General features: G+C 41.1%; 1 protein-coding gene across 1 annotated transcript in view; it reads left to right on the top strand.

Moving 5' to 3' along the window:
- LOC117507499 (complex I assembly factor ACAD9, mitochondrial-like) overlaps window positions 1-25,484 on the top strand; it is a 48,404-nt gene that overhangs the window by 15,862 nt on the left and 7,058 nt on the right. Inside the window, 9 exon segments of the mRNA XM_034167373.1 lie at window positions 8,300-8,378; window positions 8,482-8,653; window positions 17,466-17,539; window positions 17,622-17,697; window positions 17,788-17,858; window positions 17,940-18,059; window positions 18,138-18,266; window positions 21,632-21,711; window positions 24,012-24,138. Of these exon segments, the coding sequence (XP_034023264.1) occupies window positions 8,300-8,378; window positions 8,482-8,653; window positions 17,466-17,539; window positions 17,622-17,697; window positions 17,788-17,858; window positions 17,940-18,059; window positions 18,138-18,266; window positions 21,632-21,711; window positions 24,012-24,138 (928 nt within the window).

A 25,484-nucleotide genomic window follows, 5' to 3' on the forward strand; every position in this document is an offset into this window, starting at 1 on the left:
GCAGCCTAAATATAAAGCATGCACAAATGATTCTCATTCCAAATCACATCCCATGTTTTGGCATATACTGTCCCCACGACGATATATGCAGACGTTCATGGCCACATTGCGGCACATGTTCAGGTTTTACAGCGCATATTGTCGCCAGGGACAACATATGCCAGGTGTGTTTCTACATACAATCTACTGCACCAGTGACAATATGTGACATTGGTACATATTGTCACTGATATGCCGCAACAGTAGTGTGTGTGTGTGTGTGTGTGTGTGTGTGTGTGTGTGTGTGTGTGTGTGTGTGTGTGTGTGTGTGTGTGTGTGAGAGAGAGAGAGACAGAAGTCACAATAAATTTGTATTTTAATAATTTGTGTATATAGATGGCTTTGTAGCCATTTTTAAGTAATTGTTTTGTTTTGAGGTTTTTTTCTGTGTTGTCATGGGGACCACCATGGAAATAAGTCTGCTTTTTCATACCATCCTTGGCAAATATATTATACATACATAAGAATATTATGTATGTATAATTAGGGCCCGAGTAGGCAACGTCCTACGAGGACCCTATTGTAATTGCGCTGTTTATTATTATTATTATTATTATTATTATTATTTATTAGGGCCCGAGTAGGCAACGTCCTACGAGGACCCTATTGTAATTGCACTGTTTATTATTATTAGGGCCCGAGTAGGCAACGTCCTATGAGGACCCTATTGTAATTGCGCTGTTTATTATTATTATTTATTATTATTATTATTATTATTGCCACTTTTGAAATCGAAATTTCGGCCTCTTCCCATGCTCAAAAACTCACCAAACTTTCCAAAGTCGTCTGGCCGGATCCGAAATTCAATATTTTGGGGGTGTCGCACATGGTCGCAGAAAAATCGCGAAATAGTGCCCCCTACAAATTTTCAAATTTTCTTCTCATTTTGGCGTGATTTCCACATGTTGTATTTCAACGAACTCCTCCTAGGGATTTTGTCACTCCTCCTAGGGATTTTGTCCAATGCACTTCAAATTTCTTCCACATCACCCACAGACGATACTGACCAAAAGTTATCGAAAGCTTTTCTGTATGTCGAAGGGTGTGGCCACTATGGCGCCGCCATTTTGACCCTTCGCCATATGAACATTATACTTAAACAGGTACTGAAGTCACATATTTAACCCCATCAACTTCCTTCCACTTCTAAAACATGCAGATCAACTTGGTGAACGTAGGCGATGATCGCCGTGAACTTACGAGTAACGGCTTCTGTGTGGTGGCGTACAGAATATCGCCCCTTCGCCATGAAATTACGTTCTTCCTTTTGACCGCTTTAATTTTGTCATATCATCATGAAAATTGATACACAGGTCAAGCATGACAACCTCCTACAATTCATAGGGGCCTCGCCCATGGGCGGGGCAAAGTGCCTCAATAGCGCCCCCTTGAAAATTTCAAAAAACCCTCCCCATAGGGGTTTTTTTGGAGTAGGGATATGAAAATAGGTATACATGTGTGACTTGCATAGACGTACAAAAAAGTCTCTTGCACCATGAGTCTACTCCAAACAGGAAGTCGGCCATTTTGAATTTTCTTCTCATTTTGAAATGATTTCCACGTTGTATTTGAACGAACTCCTCCTAGGGATTTTGTCCAATGCACTTCAAATTTCTTTGACAGCATCCAAAGATGATACTGACCAAAAGTTATCGAAAGCTTTTCTCTATGTTGAAGGGTGTGGCCGCTATGGTGCCGCCATTTTGACCCTATGCCATGGAACATCAAGTCATGATAACTCCTTCATGCTTTGCCTGATTGACTTGAAACTTCACATGTATGATGACGGTTGGCCCCCGAACACACCCAGCCCCTCTGTTTGTACACTGAGCGCCCCCTAGTGGATGAACAATCAACATGTCATAACTCCTTGATGCATTGTGTGATTTGTTTAAAATTTTAACTGTGTGATGAGTGGTTGCCCCTGCATGCACATGCCCACATGTGGTTACAAGGGCACCCACTGGCCTGGGTAGGTGGTTGCGCGGAACGAGGGCCCGTATATGACTGCTTGCAGTCCTAGTTTTGTTATTATTATTTCATATCATGTATTTTGCCAAGTCAGTCAGGAAGGCAGACAGTTTTCAAATGTCTAACCTATCAAATAATTTATCTGACAAACTGACCACTTTGGACAGTGATGAACAGCCTTGTTAGAAGAAATGGTAAATGGTCTACATTTATACAGCAATTTGTTTTCCATCTGCATCAGAAGCTCAAAGCTACAATTATGCCTCACATTCACACAGACACACTCACACACCAATGTCAGGGTGCTGACATGCAAGGCGCTCACTACACACCGGGAGCAACTAGGGGATTAAAGAGCTTGCCAAAGGGCCCTCAGAAGTTTTCCGGTCTGGCTGGGTTTTGAACTGAGGATCCTCTGGTCTACAGACCAACGCTTAACCACTAGACCATCACCTCCCCTTGTACAGCTGCGTGGCTCCCCTTACGGTGGTTAACACATGCAGAATCCTCATTTACATACTGCTGTCTCTGTCACAGTACCACCTGCTGGCATTTGTGCAGTTATTCTTTGTTAATCACCTGATAATGTTAGTCCACCACAACGCACAAACGTTTGAACATAAATGAAGATACAACAGGCCTGATTTACCAAGATCCCATCTAATGAGTGTTAAACTGTGTGGGCTGTCCAAAGAGGTACAGTTCAAAAAGATTCTTGCTGAATCTTGACATGTATCCAATTTTGAGTGGATACTTCTACACTTACACTTGGGTGGTGCAGTAGGTAGCACTCTTGTGTCACAGTAGCAGGCTGTGAGGTTCAAATCCTACCTGTGCCCCAGTCTTGTCATACTTGTGGAGCTTTATTAGATCTTCTTTGTCGATCCTGAGGAAATGAAAGCAGCCGGAAGTATCAGCCATTTTCAAACATTGTTAATAATCAACCTTCTGACCTTCGATGATTTTGTTGTGTAATGGAAATCCTGCTTTTCAAAAACTGCTATAGAAGAAAATTCCATAGCATGAACTGGATGAGGGTCTACAACTCCCCCCTACATTGGACACCAGTCCAACACAGGTTACTTCCCCAGGCAAGGTCAGTACCCATTTAGATCTGGGTGGACTGAGACAGTGCAGTTTAAGTGTCTTGTAGAATGACACAGACAGGTAGCAAGAGCGGGATTCAAACTCAGGTCTACATATTGGCAGGCCAATTCCTTATCCACTGAGTTACCCGCTCTGCATTGTTATAGAGGTCTAAATGAACTCAAATCTTAAAATTGCACAGTGTTTTTGTTGTTGATGATAATAATAACCCATTTGTGTAGGTTTTGTTTACTTACAAAGTGTTTCTAGTGATCATAAATTTGGCAGCGCAGTCTCGTTTGAGGGCGGGTGCTAAAAGGTTAAAAGCCCTCTTGATTTCTTTTTTGGCAAATTACACGGCAAACAAAGTGAATGCAAAGAAAAAGTGATGATGCGGTAGAAAGTGGACATGTGTTGCGGTCAGATTTTAAGGTTCTGCTACTAACCTATAAAATTATTCATGGACTGGCACCTCCCTACCTAGCTGACCTAATTAAACCTTACGTACCGGCCCGGGCTTTGCGTTCTAAGGGTGCAGGACTACTTTGTGTCCCTAAGGTGAATAAGAAGTCTGCGGGTCACAGAGCTTTCTCTTATCGTGCCCCTGTTCTGTGGAATGATCTCCCTGCGTCAATAAAACAGTCAGATTCTGTGGAGACTTTCAAGTCCAGACTTAAGACGCACTTATTTTCCCTTTCATTATGGGTAGCATACTGGTACAGTTTTGTTTTACGCATTTTACTATTTTAATTCATTTGTTAGTAATTGGAGCAGGCTGCGGCCTCCACTTTACCTACATTCTGGGTCTTTTAGTGAAGTTTAGGGCTAGTGGCCGGCGATCACCTTAGTATTTCTCTGTTTTTCTTGTTGTTTAATGCTGGCAAATTATACAGTATTTTTTTTGTCTTTCTGATGCCTGATTCTGTTTTTTCTCTCTGTTTAAGGTGCACCTCCATCCGGAGATGGGAGTTGTATTTGTGTTGGCGATCCTCCTGTCCTGTGCGCCAATAGCATTTCTTGTATATTCGTCCGTGAATTGTTCTGTGAATTGTTCTGTAATTTATGTTTGTAGCATGGCCCAAGCACAGGGTCACGCCTTTCAGTCTGGTCTGCTTGAGGTTTCTTCCTCAGAGGGAGTTTTTCTTTACCATTGTTGCTCTGGGGGTTGGTAAGGTTAGACCTTACCTGTGTGAAGTGCTTTGAAGCAACTCTGTTGTGATTTGAAAGGGAGTTTTTCCTTCCCACTGTCGCCAAGTGCTTGCTCAAAGGGGCTTTTTTTGACCATTGGGGTTTTTCTGTAATTATTGTATGGCTGTTGCCTTACAATATAAAGCACCTTGGGGCAACTGTTTGTTGTGATTTGGTGCTATATAAATAAAATTGATTTTATTTGATTTGATTGGGCAACTGGGGCGGCTGTCCCCAGAAGTGGTCAAATCCCGCGAAATCACGCAGGGGTTCAAACAAGACTGCGCTGCCCTATTAAGGACTGTTTAACATGTGCCACATAGTAACGTGGAAGCATAAGAACACCAAATACACTCAACAAAAATATAAACGCAACACTTTTGGTTTTGCTCCCATTTTGTATGAGATGAACTCAAAGATCTAAAACTTTTTCCACATACACAATATCACCATTTCCCTCAAATATTGTTCACAAACCAGTCTAAATCAGTGATCGTGAACACTTCTCCTTTGCTGAGATAATCCATCCCACCTCACAGGTGTGCCATATCAAGATGCTGATTAGACACCATGATTAGTGCACAGGTGTGCCTTAGACTGTCCACAATAAAAGGCCACTCTGAAAGGTGCAGTTTTGTTTTATTGGGGGGGATACCAGTCAGTATCTGGTGTGACCACCATTTGCCTCATGCAGTGCAACACATCTCCTTTGCATAGAGTTGATCAGGTTGTCAGTTGTGGCCTGTGGAATGTTGGTCCACTCCTCTTCAATGGCTGTGAGAAGTTGCTGGATATTGGCAGGAACTGGTACACGCTGTCGTATACGCCGGTCCAGAGCATCCCAAACATGCTCAGTGGGTGACATGTCCGGTGAGTATGCCGGCTATGCAAGAACTGGGACATTTTCAGCTTCCAAGAATTGTGTACAGATCCTTGCAACATGGGGCCGTGCATTATCCTGCTGCAACATGAGGTGATGTTCTTGGATGTATGGCACAACAATGGGCCTCAGGATCTCGTCACGGTATCTCTGTGCATTCAAAATGCCATCAATAAAATGCCTCTGTGTTCTTCGTCCATAACAGACGCCTGCCCATACCATAACCCCACCGCCACCATGGGCCACTTGATCCACAACATTGACATCAGAAAACCGCTCACCCACACGACGCCACACACGCTGTCTGCCATCTGCCCTGGACATTGTGAACTTGGATTCATCCGTGAAGAGTCACCTCTCCAACGTGCCAAACGCTAGCGAATGTGAGCATTTGCCCACTCAAGTCGGTTACGACGACAAACTGGAGTCAGGTCGAGACCCCAATGAGGACGACGAGCATGCAGATGAGCTTCCCTGAGACGGTTTCTTACAGTTTGTGCAGAAGTTCTTTGGTTATGCAAACTGATTGTTTCAGCAGCTGTCCGAGTGGCTGGTCTCAGACGATCTTGGAGGTGAACATGCTGGATGTGGAGGTCTTGGACTGGTGTGGTTACACGTGGTCTGCAGTTGTGAGGCTGGTTGGATGTACTGCCAAATTCTCTGAAACGCCTTTGGAGACGGCTTATGGTAGAGAAATGAACATTCAATACACGAGAAACAGCTCTGGTTGACATTCCTGCTGTCAGCATGCCAATTGCACGCTCCCTCAAATCTTGCGACATCTGTGGCATTGTGCTGTGTGATAAAACTGCACCTTTCAGAGTGGCCTTTTATTGTGGACAGTCTAAGGCACACCTGTGCACTAATCATGGTGTCTAATCAGCATCTTGATATGGCACACCTGTGAGGTGGGATGGATTATCTCAGCAAAGGAGAAGTGCTCACTATCACAGATTTAGACTGGTTTGTGAACAATATTTGAGGGAAATGGTGATATTGTGTATGTGGAAAAAGTTTTAGATCTTTGAGTTCATCTCATACAAAATGGGAGCAAAACCAAAAGTATTGCGTTTATATTTTTATTGAGTGTATATACACAGTTAAAGATGATTGGTCTTAATGTAGCTAGTAAGTTAAACTATTTCCCAATTATGAGTAACAGAAAAGGATATGTTTTAAATGTGGAATAGAATTTCACATTTTCAGATGTTTTCTACCACTAATATGTTGTTTTTGTTTTGTTTTTTAACTATGTTAGTGTTATTTTGTTGCTATTTTGAGTGGATGATGGATTTTTATGTCCTTTCCTATTGGCTCTTGTGGGTTTTCTTTCTCAACTAATTGTAAAATATTAGTTTAAAAAAATGCGCACACTCAGACACAGGGTTGACCAAGGTTGTTAAAAACAACAACAACCACAAAAAATAGAAAAGTGGCTTTATATTTTAAGGGCCTCATTATGATGCCAGCAGGTGGTGTTGAAGAAGCATCTGAATTTGAGTTATGGAACGTTTTTTGTTTTTCAGTGTCAATATAGAATTTTCAAATGGGACTTGAATTGTGAGATTTATATAAGACATTCAATATCAGTCTGCAGGCCAAGTCTGAATCATCACTGTCAGAAATGTTTTTTCTTGTTTATTGTCTATATCAGAGAGTTTGTGTTCAGTTTACAGCTGTTTGATGAGTTTTTAACAAAGCAACAGGATGCCAAGCATAAAGTTATACACTGAGTACCATCTGTCGAATCAGCACCAAGTGTTTTTGTGACCCTGTTTTATTTGCACACATCTTTAAAGTAAAAACCTAAACGCTTGATGGCTTCACTGACAGGATCAATATTTTTATGGTGTGGGTGGGACTTTTTTTTTTTTTGGCATTGTTTAGCTCCACTTGTGCTTTTTAGAGGTCACTGTTTTCTGAGTGATGAAACTTTTCCATCCTAATGTGAGTGTCTCTTCCAGGAAGATGTCTCCCTTTCCAAAGGCACAAGGGGTTCCTTAAACCTCTGAAGTATGAATGATGTGAATCCTGCTATGGCACTGTTTCAAGATCTCAACCCAGTAGAGCACCTATGAGAGATGTTGGACCATTGTGTTCGACAGCTCTCCACTACCTTTGGAAACACACCAAAAGATGACATATCTCTTGAACAGATGGTCTTCCATCACTCCAACACCTGACAAAGATACTATAGGCCATATTTTGTTGCAAGATGCAAAAACTAGGTGCACAGAGAGCACATTTGGGGTATGTTCAAGCACACGTTACTGTTTAAATGTCTGGAAATATGGGTTACAAACCTGGACAAAAACAGGTTGAATTCACTGTGTTCATTTGGCATGGGAGTAGTGTAGTCAGAACATAGTACCACCCAGGAGTCACCCAGAGTGACTCCTGTCCTTGCCTTTAAACTGGACTGTGCCAGATGCACAGTGTTTTCGTATCAAGGAAGCAGAAACAAACTGAAACATTTCTGGTGCTTTGATGGATGAGCACTAACCTGTCAGAATGCACAGCGGATGATGGCCACCAGAGCTCCCTGAGGTGAAACAGCAAGATGAGATTTATTTCTTTATTTATTGTTCCATGATTGTTTTACTTTTATTTGGTTTGATGTCTTCAATTCATGTTCGCTGTGTATTTGATGCAAACAAAGTCACCTTTCTGTGAGTGAGAAAGAGACAGCAATCCTATTTTGGCTTTTCTGTTTATGCTTGGTGCCACTGTAGAGGATCATGTGAAATAATTTTGGGGATATTATAGTGACCAAGATATTTCTCTGCCTGTGGTTAATTAAAAAAATGAGGAAAAAATGCCAGATGTATTAGATTTATACTGAAATACAGCAGTCTTCCACCATTTATAGATTTTGTTCAAGTAACCAGCCAATGTGCATCACTCTGCCACCATGTTGAAATCCTATGGATTGGCAGTCACTGTTTCACATCCTTCAGCATTTCCTTAAAACAGACTTCTCATCTATTGGGGCCCCACCGACCTGTTTGGATAGCAGCCACTTGTTTGTTGTCACTGTAAAACCACCCACTGGGCTTTTTGCCGCTTTACATTGGGTATATGTTAGGGTCCTTGATGTTGCTGTTTGATATCATTTGTCACCCATCTGTATTTCAGTGGAAGTGATGCAGCCTCCATTAAGACCCGTGCCACTTTGTCAGAAGATGGAAAGCATTATCTTCTCACTGGCTCTAAGGTCCAAGGATGTAGGCTTGGAAATGTAGAATTCAGACTTGTTATGAATGATATTTATGTTCCATTTGACTTGGACCTCACTGATAGTTTTGTCAATGTTTCAGATTTGGATTTCAAACGGAGGAATGGCAGATATTATGACAGTGTTTGCCAGGACGGATGTAGTTGAAGATGGAGTGAAAAAAGACAAAATTTCTGCTTTTATTGTGGAGAGGGCTTTTGGAGGTGTCACCAGTGGCAAACCAGAGGACAAGCTGGGGATCCGTGGCTCCAACAGTAAGTTCTTTGTGATAATGAAGTGAAGACATTAATGGAGGGGGTTAGTGCAATAAATAGCACAGTTCAATATACTGACATTTTGAACAGAGTTAAGCTGTACAGAATCTCCTATTTATCACTCTAGGGATGTAAATTACAAGGGAAGTGTTTTAATATTGTCATCCTTGTGATTCTTTTTTTATGTGTGTGTGTGTGTGTGTGTGTGTGTGTGTGTGTGTGTGTGTGTGTGTGTGTGTGTGTGTGTGTGTGTGTGTGTGTGTGTGTGTGTGTGTGAGACAGAGATGCCATTTTATTTTGTGACATCACATGTTACATCTTTTGATTGATTTGCTGCAAGATCAAGCTACACTTTTGAAGTGTTTGTCCATCCATTGACCATCCATTTTCCATCTCTGCTTACTTTGATTAAGGGTCACAGGGGGCTGGAGCCTATCCTAGCAGTCGTAGGGCGTGAGGCGGGGTACACCCTGGACAGAATGCCAGTCTGTTGCAAGGCTACATATAGACAAACAAACACATTGGCACCCACACACACTCCTACAGACAACTTAGTTTTTCCACCTAACCTGCATGTCTTTGGATCTGGGAGGAAGCCGAAGTACCCAGAGGGAACCCACACAAACACAGGGAGAACATGCAAGCTCTACACGGAAAGGCCACAGGGGGGAAGTGTTTGTCTTCTGATATATTAGGATGCCCAAGTACACTAACTTAAACTAGATCTGCTCATAATTACAAATGAGTTTATATCGATCTACTGACAGCTGGGAAAGATTGTGTGCTGGGATCCTTTTGGGGGCATGTAAGATCAACAGGCCACAAACAATCCCAGTGTCTGTTGCATGGCCACTATTTCCAGGCATGCGTAATCACAAATGCAACTCCGCTGTTATGAGCTTGGGCAGTGTCTAGGTTGGTTTCTCTGTAGCTTATGTAGGTTTGTTTCCCAGTAGCCATGAGCCTTGTCGACTTAGTGGGAGGTGCCCTGTGCAGCTGCATCTGTGTAATACATCATGGTCCCCAAGGGTAGTCAGGGCTACTGAAGTTGGTGGGTGAGCTGAGATGGTATTACTTCAGGTTTCACTGTACTGCAAGATGTATTTGTAGGTATTCTCTAGCCATCCACTTCTGCGATAAAATGTTACGGTTAGAGGTCCGAATGGGACCAGATCGATACAAGTGATGGACTCAAACGCTGGGAGCAAGAACCAGAACAGGTTGTGAATGAAAAGAGCTTTATTTACAATAAATAACTGAGGTGCTGAGCTGGAGGAAGCCTGCTGAGCCGAGATTGAGCCCATATATAGTGGTGGAATTTAGGGAGCCGCAGTGCACACAACGCCAGACGTGGGAGTCTGAGAACAAGCTGGATTCCTGGAGTATATGGAGCTGGAACCGGAGCCAGGTGGGACGCCGAGAGCGGAGGATGGAGGTGAGTGAATGCACTCTGGAAGCCTTTAACCACAACCAGTTCACTGTAGGCTTTAGGCAGGAACGTTTACAGTTCATGAATTGTCCTCAGAGGTCAGATATTGCGCGTCTTATGATGCAGTTTCAATTAAGCAGGACCTGGCTTTAGAAATGACTCTGAAAGTTCTTAGTAGTTCTGCATCAGAGCTCATACAGTTCTTGGAACATACTTCTTGGAATTAGTTCTGGAAAACAGTTCTTAGTCATGCACAGTCACAAACAGGAACAGTGTGAGAATGGGATCTCACAGACATGCAGGAACTTAGCTGAACATTGGCAGAGCTATAGGCTCTGAGGCAGAGAGCAGATGAGTTCCAAAGTAGCGTGGGAGCCAAGAGCATGCAGTGTGGGAGCCACGCAGGAAAGCATCTGGAAACACCAAAAGATCGAGCTCTAATATGGAAATTAGAGATGGCCAGGTTACCTTGAAATGAGCTGCGGCAAGCTCAGACGTTAGCGTGCATGGAAGCATCAGCGTAGACAAGGTCATGGATTTCTCATGGAAGGCTCACAGAGTATCATGGAAAGTCACAGAGTCACGGAAGACTCTCGCTGGTCAAGGTCACCGAAGACTCTGGCAAAGACTGAGCTCAGAGCCGGGGTTTAAGTATCCGGCTCCTGATCGGAGCTCATGAGCATCCGCTGCGAGGAGATGATGAGCTGCAGGTGTTCCTCAGCTCTGCAGCGCGCCACCTGGAGGGAAAACAGACAAACTACACACAAGAGGTTAAAAAGGGCAAGGACAAAGGCAGACCATGACATAAAGTCTACAGTGTGTCTGTCTAATTTTATAATACTGATATTAATTTCATGATACATGTATAAAGAAGCAGATAACGTGAAATACTGTTTTCAGATGTCTAACCTATCAAATAATTTCTTATCTGACAAACTGACCACATTGTACAGTGATGGCCTGCTGGATTAGAACAGGCACAGTGTCTTCACTTTTTTTTTAACTGTTAATATTTTATATTGAGTAACTGAAAACACTTAAGTCATTTTACAACAACTTCTAGCTTAGTTGACTGTTTACAATATTTTTGAACTGCTACAGCCAGCTTTCAGGATGTATCCCTGTACAGAACTGCACTTCTCAAAGTGGTGAATGATCTTCTAATCACAATGATTTGAATACCACTTAGGTACTGTTGCTGCTGAACCTTAGTACAAATTGTTAAATCGACTTGAAAGGTGTTTTGGTAGTTGTGGTCAAATTCTTTCTTCATTTGGATCATATTTATTCAAAGGATCACGCTGTGTCTTGCATAGTAGCAGCATTACTTCCAATATGTTTGTCGTGAAAAATGGGGCACCTCAGGGTTCTGTTTTAGGTCCAGTTTTTTGCTTGATATAACTCCACCTAGACATATACTACAATGCAGTGAAATGTTTATAATTTTCCAGATAAAAACAAACAAGAACTTTATACATGAACAAAGACAAAGGAGACCTTACATAAACTTATTTGCAAATTCAAGGAAAAGTTTGGCTTCTCTATAAGAAAAATGTATCTATTGCATCATAGAAATCCTGTGGTTTGGGAGGATGTTGTAGTAGCCATTTTCGGGTTAACTGTGTGTGTGTGTGTGTGTGTGTGTGTGTGTGTGTGTGTGTGTGTGTGTGTGTGTGTGTGTGTGTGTGTGTGTGTGTGTGTGTGTGTGTGTGTGTGTGTGTGTGTGTGTGTGTGTGTGTGTGTGTGTGTGTGTGTGTCATAACTTGCCACAGTGATAATTTTAAAATATATTTGTATCCAGCGTCCATTACAACAGATATATTTTCCAAATACAGAATATCAACTCCACACAGCCAACATTTACAATTATCAAAAAGGTTTCAGTGTGAACTGGTGTTATAAAGAATCTTGTCACTTTATTCCAACAAAACTCCCTCCAATTATGAGAGTATGTTGTCTGCTGTACATATATTTTCCCTTTCTTCTAGTAAAACTGTCAGATTGCTCTCCTTTTCTCATTTGTCATTTCTCATTAATGTGGATTCTGTTTTCAGATTCATAAGTCCCTGGTACAATTTGGAAATAGTTTTCTGAAGAGTCTGATTTATATTCGGTGAATATGGCTCTTAATGTTCCCCAGCCTGAGAGCATTGAAGCCTCACCTGTGGCATGTGAAAACTTTTTAAATTTTTTCATCAACAAGGTTGTGTCAACTAGGGCCCTTATTAGCCCTCCATCTGTTGATGTGTTTGATTCTGTCACTTGTAAAGCCGTGTTGTATCAGTTTGAGCCTGTGACACACTCCTGTTTAGAAAAAGTGTTGTCTCAGATGAAGCCTGCTGGCTCACCCAATGATCTTATTCCTCCTTGTCTGAGCAAAGAAGTGTTTCCCACAACAGCTTCCTCTGTCCTACACTGTGTCAATGGAAGCTTGTTAAATGGGGTAGTGCCTGCTTGCCTGAAGCATGCGGTTGTTCAACCATTGATAAAGAAGGCTGGTCTTGATAATAGTGATCTATCCAACTTTTGCCCTATTTCTAAATTACCATTTTTGTCAAAAGTGTTGGAGAAAATTGTTTTTAATCAGTTGAAAGCTTTTTTAGATGAGCATGAGATCCCTGAGAACCCCCCCCCCCCCCCCCCCGAGAATTCTGCTGATTTTTTTTCTGATCTGGATATCAACGTTATGTATACAACCCCTGGCAAAAATTATGGAATCACCGGCCTCAGAGGATGTTCATTCAGTTGTTTAATTTTGTAGAAAAAAAGCAGATCACAGACATGACACAAAACTAAAGTCATTTCAAATGGCAACTTTCTGGCTTTAAGAAACACTATAAGAAATCAAGAAAAAAAGATTGTGGCAGTCAGTAACAGTTTCTTTTTTAGACCAAGCAGAGGAAAAAAATATGGAATCACTCAATTCTGAGGAAAAAATTATGGAATCACCCTGTAAATTTTCATCCCCCAAATTTAACACCTGCATCAAATCAGATCTGCTCATTGACATTGACCCTATGTGTCTTTTTGCAAGGAATGTTTTTGCAGTTTTTGCTCTATGGCAAGATGCATTATCATCTTGAAAAATGATTTCATCATCCCCAAACATCCTTTCAATTGTCCAAAATATCAACATAAACTTGTGCATTTATTGATGATGTAATGCCAGCCATCTCCCCAGTGCCTTTACCTGACATGCAGCCCCATATCATCAATGACTGTGGAAATTTACATGTTCTCTTCAGGCAGTCATCTTTATAAATCTCATTGGAAAGGCACCAAACAAAAGTTCCAGCATCATCACCTTGCCCAATGCAGATTCGAGATTCATCACTGAATATGACTTTCATCCAGTCATCCACAGTCCACAATTGCTTTTCCTTAGCCCATTGTAACCTTGTTTTTTTCTGTTTAGGTGTTAATGATGCCTTTCGTTTAGCTTTTCTGTATGTAAATCCCATTTCCTTTAGGCGGTTTCTTACAGTTCGGTCACAGACGTTGACTCCAGTTTCCTCCCATTCGTTCCTCATTTGTTTTGTTGTACATTTTTCGATTTTTGAGACATATTGCTTTAAGTTTTCTGTCTTGACGCTTTGATGTCTTCCTTGGTCTACCAGTATGTTTGCCTTTAACAACCTTCCCATGTTGTTTGTATTTGGTCCAGAGTTTAGACACAGCTGACTGTGAACAACCAACATCTTTTGCAACATTGCGTGATGATTTACTCTCTTTTAAGAGTTTGATAATCCTCTCCTTTGTTTCAATTGACATCTCTTGTGTTGGAGCCATGATTCATGTCAGTCCACTTGGTGCAACAGCTCTCCAAGGTGTGTTCACTCCTTTTTAGATGCAGACTAACGAGCAGATCTGATTTGATGCAGGTGTTAATTTGGGGGATGAAAATTTACAGGGTGATTCCATAATTTTTTCCTCAGAATTGAGTGATTCCATATTTTTTTCCTTTGCTTGGTCTAAAAAAGTAACCGTTACTGACTGCCACAATCTTTTTTTCTTGATTTCTTATAGTGTTTCTTAAAGCCAGAAAGTTGCCATTTGAAATGACTTTAGTTTTGTGTCATGTCTGTGATCTGCTTTTTTTCTACAAAATTAAACAACTGAATGAACATCCTCCGAGGCCGGTGATTCCATAATTTTTGCCAGGGGTTGTATTCTTTTCATTGATAATAAGCCACAAGCACTAACTGTTACACAGCTATTATCACACTGCCTCAAGTTTCAATTTCCTCTGCCAGAGTAATCCCTTAAGTGATGAAAGGGGAAACTGCTAGATAAACTTTAACCATGGGGGTTGAACATTTTTGGGAATTTACTTATATATATATATAAAATAAGTATGCAATTCCACTCCATTCCAAAAAAAAAGCTAAACTGTCAACATGACAGAAAAACTCTGCCTGTCTTACTGGATTAAAGGTACAGTGTGTCATTTTTAAAGAAGAGAACAAATGTTATGTCCATTAAATATTAATGTGTTTTTAAACTTTTCAATGTCATTTATTTTCTTAACAGACAGAAAAATACAAAAAAGAACTTTGGTGTTACAACATAAGTGTAAATTTTTTGTCTGTTATTCTTGCTTTCAGTGCATCTAAAACCAGTCAAAAATGACTCGCAACGCGCGCTGCCTCGGGCGATAATTGCCAATAGCACCACTATACTAAACATTTCTGGGGAGAACCCTGTATCATGTGTGCAAGAGTCCACTGTATGGAGTGTGCGTTCATAGCATCTTCTTGCAAGATGCTGTGGCGGGAAACATTAGATAATGAACATCGCATCGATTAACACGCCTTTTGAAGAATATATTGAACAGAATGTCTTTTCTAAAACCTCCGAAACCGGGCCAGATACCAGGGAAAACACCAGTCAAACGCAAAGCATCAACCCCTGCAAGTGTAGAAGCTTCAAAGAAGAGGTATGAAGAGAAAGGAAGAGAGAGGAAGTTGGTGAGTAGCTGGACACAGGATTATCCATGGCTGGGGCACAAGGAAGAGGACAACTCAATATACTGCCATGTCTGTCGGGATTTTCCTTCAATTGTGGACCAGTAAGGCATTTTTAAATGTTGAAATAAAATAATTTGATTTGCTTTATAAAATACATACTGGCAATTGATCATGCATTGAACAGTGATAAATTCAGAAAACACACAAGAGAGAAGCAGATGCATATTGGCATTTACCAGTTATTTTATTTTTTTTCCCCATTTATGAACAATCGCAGGAGAGAAACATTATGAGCTATGTCTTGGTTAACAGATTAAAAGGCAAGAGGCTATGCATGCAATAAAAAAATTTTTTTGGAAACTAAATTTCACCACCCACACAGGAGAGAAGCAATTTATGAAAAAGTGTAATTTCAGTACTTCCACAGTAGCATGCCCCCAGACACCCCTAGGTGACACGCGCCATTGGCATATGTATCGCGTGCCTTTGGCACACTTTACGCGGCTCGCGCCTGCGCGCTCTCTTGTCCGGACAACCAGCTTTTCCTATAGGACAAGTAAACTGCCAGGGTTACTTGTCCTATGGACAAGTACACTAAAAAGCTTAATGTCAATGCCTGGGATGTCTGCAAACTTCATACTCTTTAATGAATAGAAAACTGAAGTTCTTTTGGTTGGGCCAAGTAAAGCACGTAGATGTGGTTCAATAAACCTTGGACCATTGACACAGTGTATTAAATCTGCTGTTTGCAACCTTGGTGTGAGAATGGATGAAGATTTTAGGCTTGATAAACAAATCAGTGCTGTTGTGAAGGCAAGTTTCTTTCATTTGAGGCAGCTAGCTAAGATTAAGTCCTCACTTTCAAGGCATCACTTGGAGATTTTAATCCATGCTTTTGTTATGACTTGGCTGGATTATTGTAATGCACTGTACGCTGGTATTAGCCAGGCCTCACTTGCACGACTTCAGCTGGTCCAGAATGCTGCAGCCCGTCTTTTCACTGGATCCCGGAGGTGTGACCATGTTTCGCCCGTTCTTTTTTCTCTTCACTGGCTGCCTGTTCGCTATCGTATTGATTTTAAAATTTTGTTTGTTTTTAAATGTCTTAATGATCTTGCTCCACAGTATCTGTCTGACCTGCTCGTGTCTTATTCCCCTTCACGTTCTCTTAGGTCACAAACTCAAGCTGTGCTTGTAGTTCCTCAGACAAAGCTCAAACGTAGAGGTGATAGAGCTTTTTCTGTTGTTGGTCCCAGATTGTGTAATGACCTGCCTCTCTGTATCAGGCAGGCGGAGTCACCTGTAGTTTTTAAATCTCGTCTTAAAACATACTTGTTTTTTTTGGCTTTTGACTAGAGGGTTGATGATTTTACTGTTTTAAAAAAACTTTTATTGTTGCCAGTTATTTATTGTGTGATTATTTATTTATTGATTGATTGATTGATTTTATGTCTTTGTACAGCGCTTTGGTCAACTTTGTTGTTTTTAAATGTGCTCTATAAATAAACTGGATTGGATTGGATGTGTGTCATTCATCATAGTGAAACTGCAAAAACATAATAATAATCTCGGGGTGGTCCTTGATCCCTCATTGTCCTTTGGTCAACATGTTGGGTTGAGATTAATTTTTTATTATTATTATTATTTCTTTGATGGAATATTGCAAAGATTCAAGCTGTTTCATCTTTGGCTGATACAGGTTGGTGGTTTCTACTTTAGTATCTTCTAGAATTGATTATTGCAATGTCTTATTTTCATTTTTGCCAAAAACTGTTAAAGGTTTTCTGTTGGTGATAGAATGCTGGTGTTCTAATCAGGAAAAGACAATTTCACCATATTAACACAATTTCAGTCTCACTTCATTGGCTTCCTGTTTGTGTGAGAACAGATTTTGTTGGTTTATTTTTAACTTATAAAGATTTAAATGGTCTGGCACCCCCTTTGTAGATCTTTTTAAACCCTATATGCTCGCCTGTGCTCTGCATTCTCTGAATGCAGGATTACTATGTGTCCGAAGGATAAAGAAGTCTGCCAGGCCTTTTTGTATTGTGCACCTGTTCTATGGAACAGATAAGACTTTTAAATCAAGACTGAAGACCCTCTGTTACTTATTATCGGGAGGAATGCATTCAACATTTTGCTATTGATTGCTGTTCTTGTTTATTTTGCCATTTTAATTGTAATGTTTTAAGAGCACACAGTTCTGTAACTGATGAGCATTGTTTTCTGCTCTGTACTGTTTTCTGATTATTTTATTACAAATAGTACACACTCCAGGAATGATACAAGTAACGTACTGTATACATGGTAGTTGAAATAAGATTAAACAAGAAAGTCAAAGTTGTGAATGAGAATTTCATCACAGGCATGCAGGACAAATGTATCGACTTTTATTTATTTATTTCTATTTTTCCAGCTTGCGAAGTGTCCTTTGACAGTGTCCCTGTGCCAGTGGAGAATGTTATAGGAGAAGTAGGAGGTGGATTCAAGGTAATTGTTGCCGTGGGTGGTTCTAATGGTTTTTACACAGAACTGGCACAGTAACAGCTCTTCCTCTTGTGTTTTTGAGCAGATTGCCATGAACATTCTCAACTCGGGGAGGTTCAGTATGGGCAGTGCAACAGCTTCAATGATCAAAAAACTGATAGGTAAAAACCCAGCACAATAATATCGAAGATAACTTAATATGAGTTTATCTGTAGTTTTCTCAGTTTGATGCTGTTTGTATGGTTCTGCAGAAATGACATCAGACTATGCTAGTACCAGGAAGCAGTTCAATAAAAGATTGAGTGAGTTTGGTATGATACAGGTACTGTCAACTCTTCCTCTGTAGAGTCTGTTGAAAAACTCGAGGAACTGCTTGGGTCTAAAGTCTTGTGCTGTGTTGTAGGAGAAGTTTGCATTGATGGCACTAAATGCCTACGCGATGGAGAGTATGGCATATTTGACTGCTGGAATGATGGACAGACCAGGACTTCCGGACTGCTCTGTAGAAGCTGCCATAGTTAAGGTAGGCAAACTCTGTCATTATCCTGGTAAAAAAGCACCATTACATGACTTGTTTGCCTCTTTGCCGCAATGTGTGCAGATTTTCAGCTCGGAGGGAGGCTGGATTTGTGTCAGTGAAGCTCTTCAGGTCTTCGGTGGTGTTGGCTATACCAAGAATTACCCACTTGAGCGCTACGTCAGAGACTGTCGCATCCTGCCCATATTTGAGGTACTTTCATAATTATTTAAAGATCCACTCCCTTCAAAATGTGTTTTTCTACTGGTTATTTCTCCTGGGATTTTTCACTTGATCCAGAGTTTATCATGGGATTATCTTTTTTTTAAAGTCCTCTTCTGAAGGGAGCAGGTTACTTTGCTCTTTAGTCCATGAATCTGAAATGTATTTTGTCCTAATCAGTGCTACTTAAGGGGTCAAAATGACACAATCCTTCATTGACCTCTACCTGAATATAGTTGCCATCATGCGATCAACACTACACTTTTTTTTTATGTAGGTCCTGGTACACTGAGGTTGGATTGTATTGTTTATTCCCTTAAAATGGTACAGAGTACTCGTAGAATGCAAGCTTGAATATCGGCAGTGCTTCCTTGTAGCCAGTGTTGATTTTCACAAAGCCTTTGATTCAGTTACTCAGAGTACTTTCTGGAACATTTTGAAAATTTGTGGGATTCCCAAGACGTTGCTGGACATAATAGCCAGTCTATACACATATACTGTGAGTGGAGGCAGAGATTCTGAGGTTTTCACAATGTAAACTGCTTGCATAGACTGGATGTTGGTATGGTTGTGGAAACCAGTGACTTGGGTGCTTTTTTTTTTTAGCACAGAAAGGTTTACTGATCTTGACTTTGTGGATGATACTGTGTTCTTTGTGGAATCAATGAATACCCTGATGGTAGCACATAAGAAGCTGTGTCAGGAATCTGAGTGTCTGGGTTTGTGATTGTCCTGGGTCCAGGCTTTTAAGGACTTCCTAGACTGTGGTGAAAGTGTTGAACTTGTAGAAACACTCACTTGTTGACAGTGACATTCATTCCTCTGAGTCCTCTGCCTTTGAGACTGAGAAACACCTAGGTAGAGCTTATTGAGTCATGAAGTCAGTGTTCAGAAACATTTAGTGATGCCAGCATCTTTGTTGGAGAATAAAAGCTCAAGTCTTTAGAGTCGTAGTGCAGCCTGTCTTACTGTATAGTTGTGAGACAGCACATACAGTGTAGATTTTGCACATTTTCCCACTTACAAAGAATGGAAAGGTATGTAATTTTTATTGTAGGTACACTTTAACTGTGAGAGATGGAATCTAAAAAAGAAAATTTTAAAAAATCACATTGTATGAATTTAAAATAATTAATTTGCATTTTATTGCATGAAATAAGTATTTGATCACTTACCAACCAGCAAGAATTCTGGCTTTCACAGACCAGTTAGTTCTTCTTTAAGAAGCCCTCCTATTCTGCACTCTTTACCTGTATTAATTGCACCTGTTTGAACTTGTTACCTGTATAAAAGACACCTATCCACACACATAATCACACTCTTACCTAGCCACCATGGCCAAGTCCAAAGAGCTGTCTTAGGACACCAGGGACAAAGTTGTAGACTGGCACAAGGCTGGGATGGGGTATAGGACAATAGGCAAGCAGTTTGGTGAGAAGGCAACAACTGTTGGTGTATTTATTAGAAAATGAAATGATGACGGGGCAGCACGGTGGCTTAGTGGTTAGCACTGTTGCCTCACAGCGAGAAGGTGGTGGGTTCAATTCCCGTGGCCTTTCTGTGTGGAGTTTGCATGTTCTCCCAGTGTGTGCGTGGGTTTCCTCCAGGTGCTCCGGTTTCCTCCCACATCCAAAGACATGCGGGATAGGTGGATTGGAATCTTTAAATTGTCCATAGGTGTGTGTGTGGGTGTGTCTGTGCTTGTTTGTCTGTTTGTGGCCCTGCGACAGACTAGCGTCCTGTCCTGGGTGTACACCGCCTCGCGCTCTATGACTGCTGGGACAGGCTCCAGCCCCCCGTGACCCTTAATTGGACTAAGCGGTAGAAGATGAATGAATGAATGAATGAAATGATGACGAGATGAAATGATGACGACAAAATGATGATGACAAAATGAAATGATGACAAGATGATTGTCAATCTTTCTCAGTCTGGGGTTCCATCTCACCTCGTGGTGTAAGGATGATTCTGAGAAAGCTCAGAACAACACAGGAGGACCTGGTCAGTGACCTGAAGAGAGCTGGGACCACAGTCACAAAGATTACATTAGTAACACACAACGCTGTCATGGTTTAAAATCCTGCAGGGCAGCAAGGTCCCCCTGCTCAAGCCAACACATGTCCAGGCCCATTTGAAGTTCACTAGTTACCATCTGGATGAGAGAGGAGGCATGAGAGAAGGTCATGTGGTCAGATGAGATTAGAGCTTTTAGGTATCACTTCACTCATCGTGTTTGGAGGATGAGAACAACCCCAAGAACACCGTCCCAACTTTGAAGCAGGGAGGTCCTTTTCTGCGAAGGGGACAGGACGACTGCACCGTATTGAAGGGAGGATGGATGGGGTCATGTATCGTGAGATTTTGGCAAACGACCTCCTTCCCTCAGTAAGACCATTGAAGATGGGTCATCCTGGGTCTTCCAGCATGACAATGACCCCAAACACACAGCCACGGCAACTAAGGAGGGCCTCCGTAAGAAGCATTTCAAGGTCCTGGCGTAGCCGAGCCAGTCTCCAGACCTGAACTCAATAAAAAATCTTTGGTGGGAGCTAAAACTGGAAACCTGAAAGATCTGGAGAAGAGCTGTATGGACCAAAATCCTTGCTGCAGTGTGTGCAAACTTGGTCAAGAACTACAGGAAATGTCTGACCTCTGCAATTGCAAACAAAGGTTTCTGTACCAAATATTAAGGTCTGTCATGCAGTAAAATGCAAATTATTTTGCATGGGTTGGTAAGGTTAAACCTTGCCTGTGTGAAGTACCTTGAGGCAACTTTGTTGTGATTTGGTGCTATATAAATGAAAATAAATTGAATCCTACAATGTGTTTTACCATTTTTTTTTTTCTTAGATTCTGTCTCTGAGTTGAAGGGTACCTATGATTAAAAATTACAGACCTCTCCATTCTTTGTAGGTGGGAAAACTTGCAAAATCGACAGTGGGTCACATACTTATTTGCCTCACTGTAGGTGCCTGAGTGTTGAGGATCCCACTGGCTGACGAAAGCTAAGAGGACGCCCGCACTTGCTGTGGCAGATAGCTGGTTACTTTAGAGATGTGGAAATGGACCATTTGCCATCCAGGACCCAAGGCAGTTCTATGGTGTCTTCGATGTGGAGAAACGTGGCACCAATGCAAGCTCCCGGAAACTCATTGTGTCACAGCTTCAGAAGCATGTCTTGGACCGCTGTACTGTTGGAAGACTGAGTTGCAACCATGAAAGCATGGTCACATGTGTCTGCTTTCTGGCTTCAGGTGTTGCTTGTGAATGTCCAGATAATGCACCTTCTACATAATGACATTAACTCCCCCCCATGACGTCAAGCTGATTGCGTTGCCTTTTCTTTCTGTTTACAGGGCACAAATGAAATCCTGAGAATGTACATTGCTTTAACAGGAATGCAGCATGCCGGCAAAATTATGACGGCAAAAATAAAGTAAGAACATGACATTTGTATAGAGTATATATACATATCCAGTTGTGGTCAGAATTACCACAATATATCCACATGACTTGAATTTACTTAGTTATAAAGGTGCGTATTGTAAGAACAGGGAGCTGACAGCAGGGCACTATCTGTGTCCCTCTTGTAGGTGACTGAGGCCAGCAAGGGAGCCACCACACTGCTGAGCTCAGTGTGCACAGTGTCATGCCTCAGAAGTACAGTTGTATGTAAAGGTTTGGGCACGCCTGATGATTTTCATGATTTTGATTGGTTGTTTGGATCAGCAATTTCAGTTAAATATATCATATACCAGACAAACACAGTGATATTTGAGAAGCGAAATGAAGTTTATAAGATTTACAGAAATGCCTAATTTTGTTTAAAGAATTACTGCACACTTTCTGTAAATACTAGAAACTTTATTTCACTTCTCAAATATCAGTGTGTTTGTCTGCTATATGATATATTTAACTGAAATTTCTGATCCAGACACCCAATGATTTATAAAGGAAAATCATGAAAATTAACAGGGGTGCCCAAACTAACATACAACTGTATGTGTGAGTTTTGCTCTCCTCAGTCCAGCTAAAAAAAAAATCACTATCGGAACTTGTCCAATTCTTCATCTGACAGTGCTTACGTCTGCAAAAGATGTCCCTGCGGACACTGCAGCTGATGGCATACTGTATGTAGTTTCCTTGTACCGTGGAAGGAATTTTTTCAAACAGGGAGGGGAGTCATTCAGTAGAATGAATCATATGGGACAAAAACACATGACAAATAGAAACAAAACACAGTACGTGGCCTCACTCATTCAAAGGGTCAAACAATGGATGCAGGTGACACACAAACCACCAATAAAATGGCAACGATCCATTTTAATGTCAAAAATTAAAAATGATATATCCATAAATAACGCAATGCTGAAACCAGGCCTCATTTGATCACCAAACCCCACTGATATCTCTATCAATATTCATAGGTTATATGTCTAATTTGCAGATGTGCCTTCAGTCTTGACTGAAGACGGTCTTATTTTAGTTGACGCTTTAGTCTCATCTCAGCTATCAGACTGACTTTCTTTCCTTTTGGAACACATAACAATCCTGCAATCTGAGAACATAAAGCATGTTCTAGAACATAGGATCTTACAAGATCGAGCAGGTAGGAGGGTGATAGCCCATTTGATAGTTTATAAGTTAACAATAAAACTTTAAATTCTGACCTCAAATGAACTGGAAGCCAATGAAGTGACGTTAATATTGGTGTAATACAATCAAATTTTTTCTTCATTGTCAGACGTCTTTCCACATCATTCTGAACCGCTTGAAGACTTCTGATAGTTCTGAAGACAGTACATTACGGTCATGAATACTGGATGAAACGAAAGCACAAACCAGTGTCTCCACATCGGGCATGGACAGAATACACCAAATCCTTGCGATATTATGAAAATGAAAAACGGCGTTCTTTCTACTCTCCCGAATGTGTAAGTCACCCCAATATATTTAGCTTTGTCACTATGATGATGTCAATTGAGAATGTTAATTGATCATATAGGATCATATAGTCTTTTCAGAATTTAGAAGTAGAATTGGGATTAAGTGGTAGCATTCAAGATCAAACCATGTTAAAGAAGTGATCAAAGGAGGAACCCTCTCACAAATAAACAGATATGTTAATAGTTGATTGTTGGACCTTGATTGGAGGTATGCACTCCCTGATCATCCGTCTAGTTAAGACTTTAATTCTTAAAGTCCAAAGTAAGTTCCTTCAGCTGCTCCCTTGTTCGCACTCAGGGTCGCCACAGCAAATCCGAGGTGGATCTGCATGTTGAATGACCACAAATTTTACGCCGGATGCCCTTTTTGACGCAACTCCCATTACACAGAGGCAGAAGTGGGAGTGCGTCACCATCACGTCATGAATCAGCAAGTCTCAAGTCAGCTGTCAAACACTTGGTGTTCATTATGACTTGAGACTTGACTTGGGACTTGCTGATTGATAACTTAAGAATGACTTGACAGTGACTTACTACCACTTCTGTATGGAGGAATGTGGCAGGGGTGGAGTTTGAACTGGGAACCTTCCTTGCTGCAAGTGCACTAACCACTAGCCACCCCTTCTTAAACTCCAAAAAGCATTGAACTGAAATCATCTTTGATGGGAACATCAGTGTTGTTGGCGTGTAAATAGGGATGTGAGTAAAAAGACACACGAGCCACAAACTGCACATGTCAGGTTTTTGTTCAGTCTTTAGATTCTGAGTGTTTTTCCTGATCTGTCTGCAGGGAGATGAAGAAAGGGAATCTAGGTCTTATTATGAGCTCGGCGGCCAAAAAACTGAGGACTTCTCTGGGAGGTAAAGTCAACCTTGGCCTCACTGGACAAGACGGGGTGGTGCATCCCAGTTTGACAGTAAGAACCAGTGATCTTACAGACACAAATTTATTCTCCAAACATGCTGTTCCCAAGTCTGCTGACGACAACACAAAATGAGTAGAAAGCAAAAATGAATTTTATTGAGAATATTTGAATGTTTAAAAAACAACAGCACGGAAATACGTTTAATACGGGGGTGTTGCTGTGGTCATGAATTAAGCGGGAGAATGCCCTATTTCATTTCGTGTGTTGTATAAAAGTTTTAGGCACAACAAATCGTGTTAGGGGTGCAGTACAGTGGTTAGCACAGCGAGAAGGTCCTGTGCTCGAATCCAATCTGGTCCATTCTGTGGGGGGTGTGCATGTTCTCACTGTCCGTGTGAGTTCTTTTCATAGACTGTGTATAAATATATATACTGGTCAGAGCCTGCACAACGTCACCCATAGGTTTTCTTTGGGGACCCGGAAGAGTCCAGATGAAGCTATGGTCTGTACGGCGCCATGTTCACAGAAGCTAAACAACGAACTCATGAGTGCATAAAGGGGATGGAGCGCGCTTGGCTGTATGCATAGAGAAAGATGCGTCAACACGCACGTTAGAGTCCGAGCAACTTAACCTCCATTCAGGTGTTTTATTAAATAATATTTTGGGGGACTGTGTGGTGGTTCTCTTCATAGTTGACTTTGCTGTGGACATTAATTGTTATGAGCTGTGTATTTTCTCAGTAATCGTACATTAAGTGGCTCTAACGGATGAAGCTACTGACAGCTGCTAAAATTGCTAACGCTGTTAAAATCAGAATCAAATTTATTGCCAAGTATGTTCGCACATACAGTAGTGTTCAGAATAATAGTAGTGCTATGTGACTAAAAAGATTAATCCAGGTTTTGAGTATATTTCTTATTGTTACATGGGAAACAAGGTACCAGTAGATTCAGTAGATGCTCACAAATCTAACAAGACCAAGCATTCATGATATGCACACTCTTAAGGCTATGAAATTGGGCTATTAGTAAAAAAAAAAAAAAAAAAAAAAAAGTAGAAAAGGGGGTGTTCACAATAATAGTAGTGTGGCATTCAGTCAGTGAGTTTGTCAATTTTGTGGAACAAACAGGTGTGAATCAGGTGTCCCCTATTTAAGGATGAAGCCAGCACCTGTTGAACATGCTTTTCTCTTTGAAAGCCTGAGGAAAATGGGATGTTCAAGACACTGTTCAGAAGAACAGCCTAGTTTGATTAAAAAGTTGATTGGAGAGGGAAAACATATACGCAGGTGCAAAAAATTATAGGCTATTCATCCACAATGATCTTGAATGCTTAAAATGGACAAAAAAAAATGTCCATTGCTTGGTCTTGTTGGATTTGTGAGAATCTACTGAAT

This window comes from Thalassophryne amazonica, chromosome 3, assembly GCF_902500255.1.
Source record: "Thalassophryne amazonica chromosome 3, fThaAma1.1, whole genome shotgun sequence".
NCBI lineage: Eukaryota > Metazoa > Chordata > Actinopteri > Batrachoidiformes > Batrachoididae > Thalassophryne > Thalassophryne amazonica.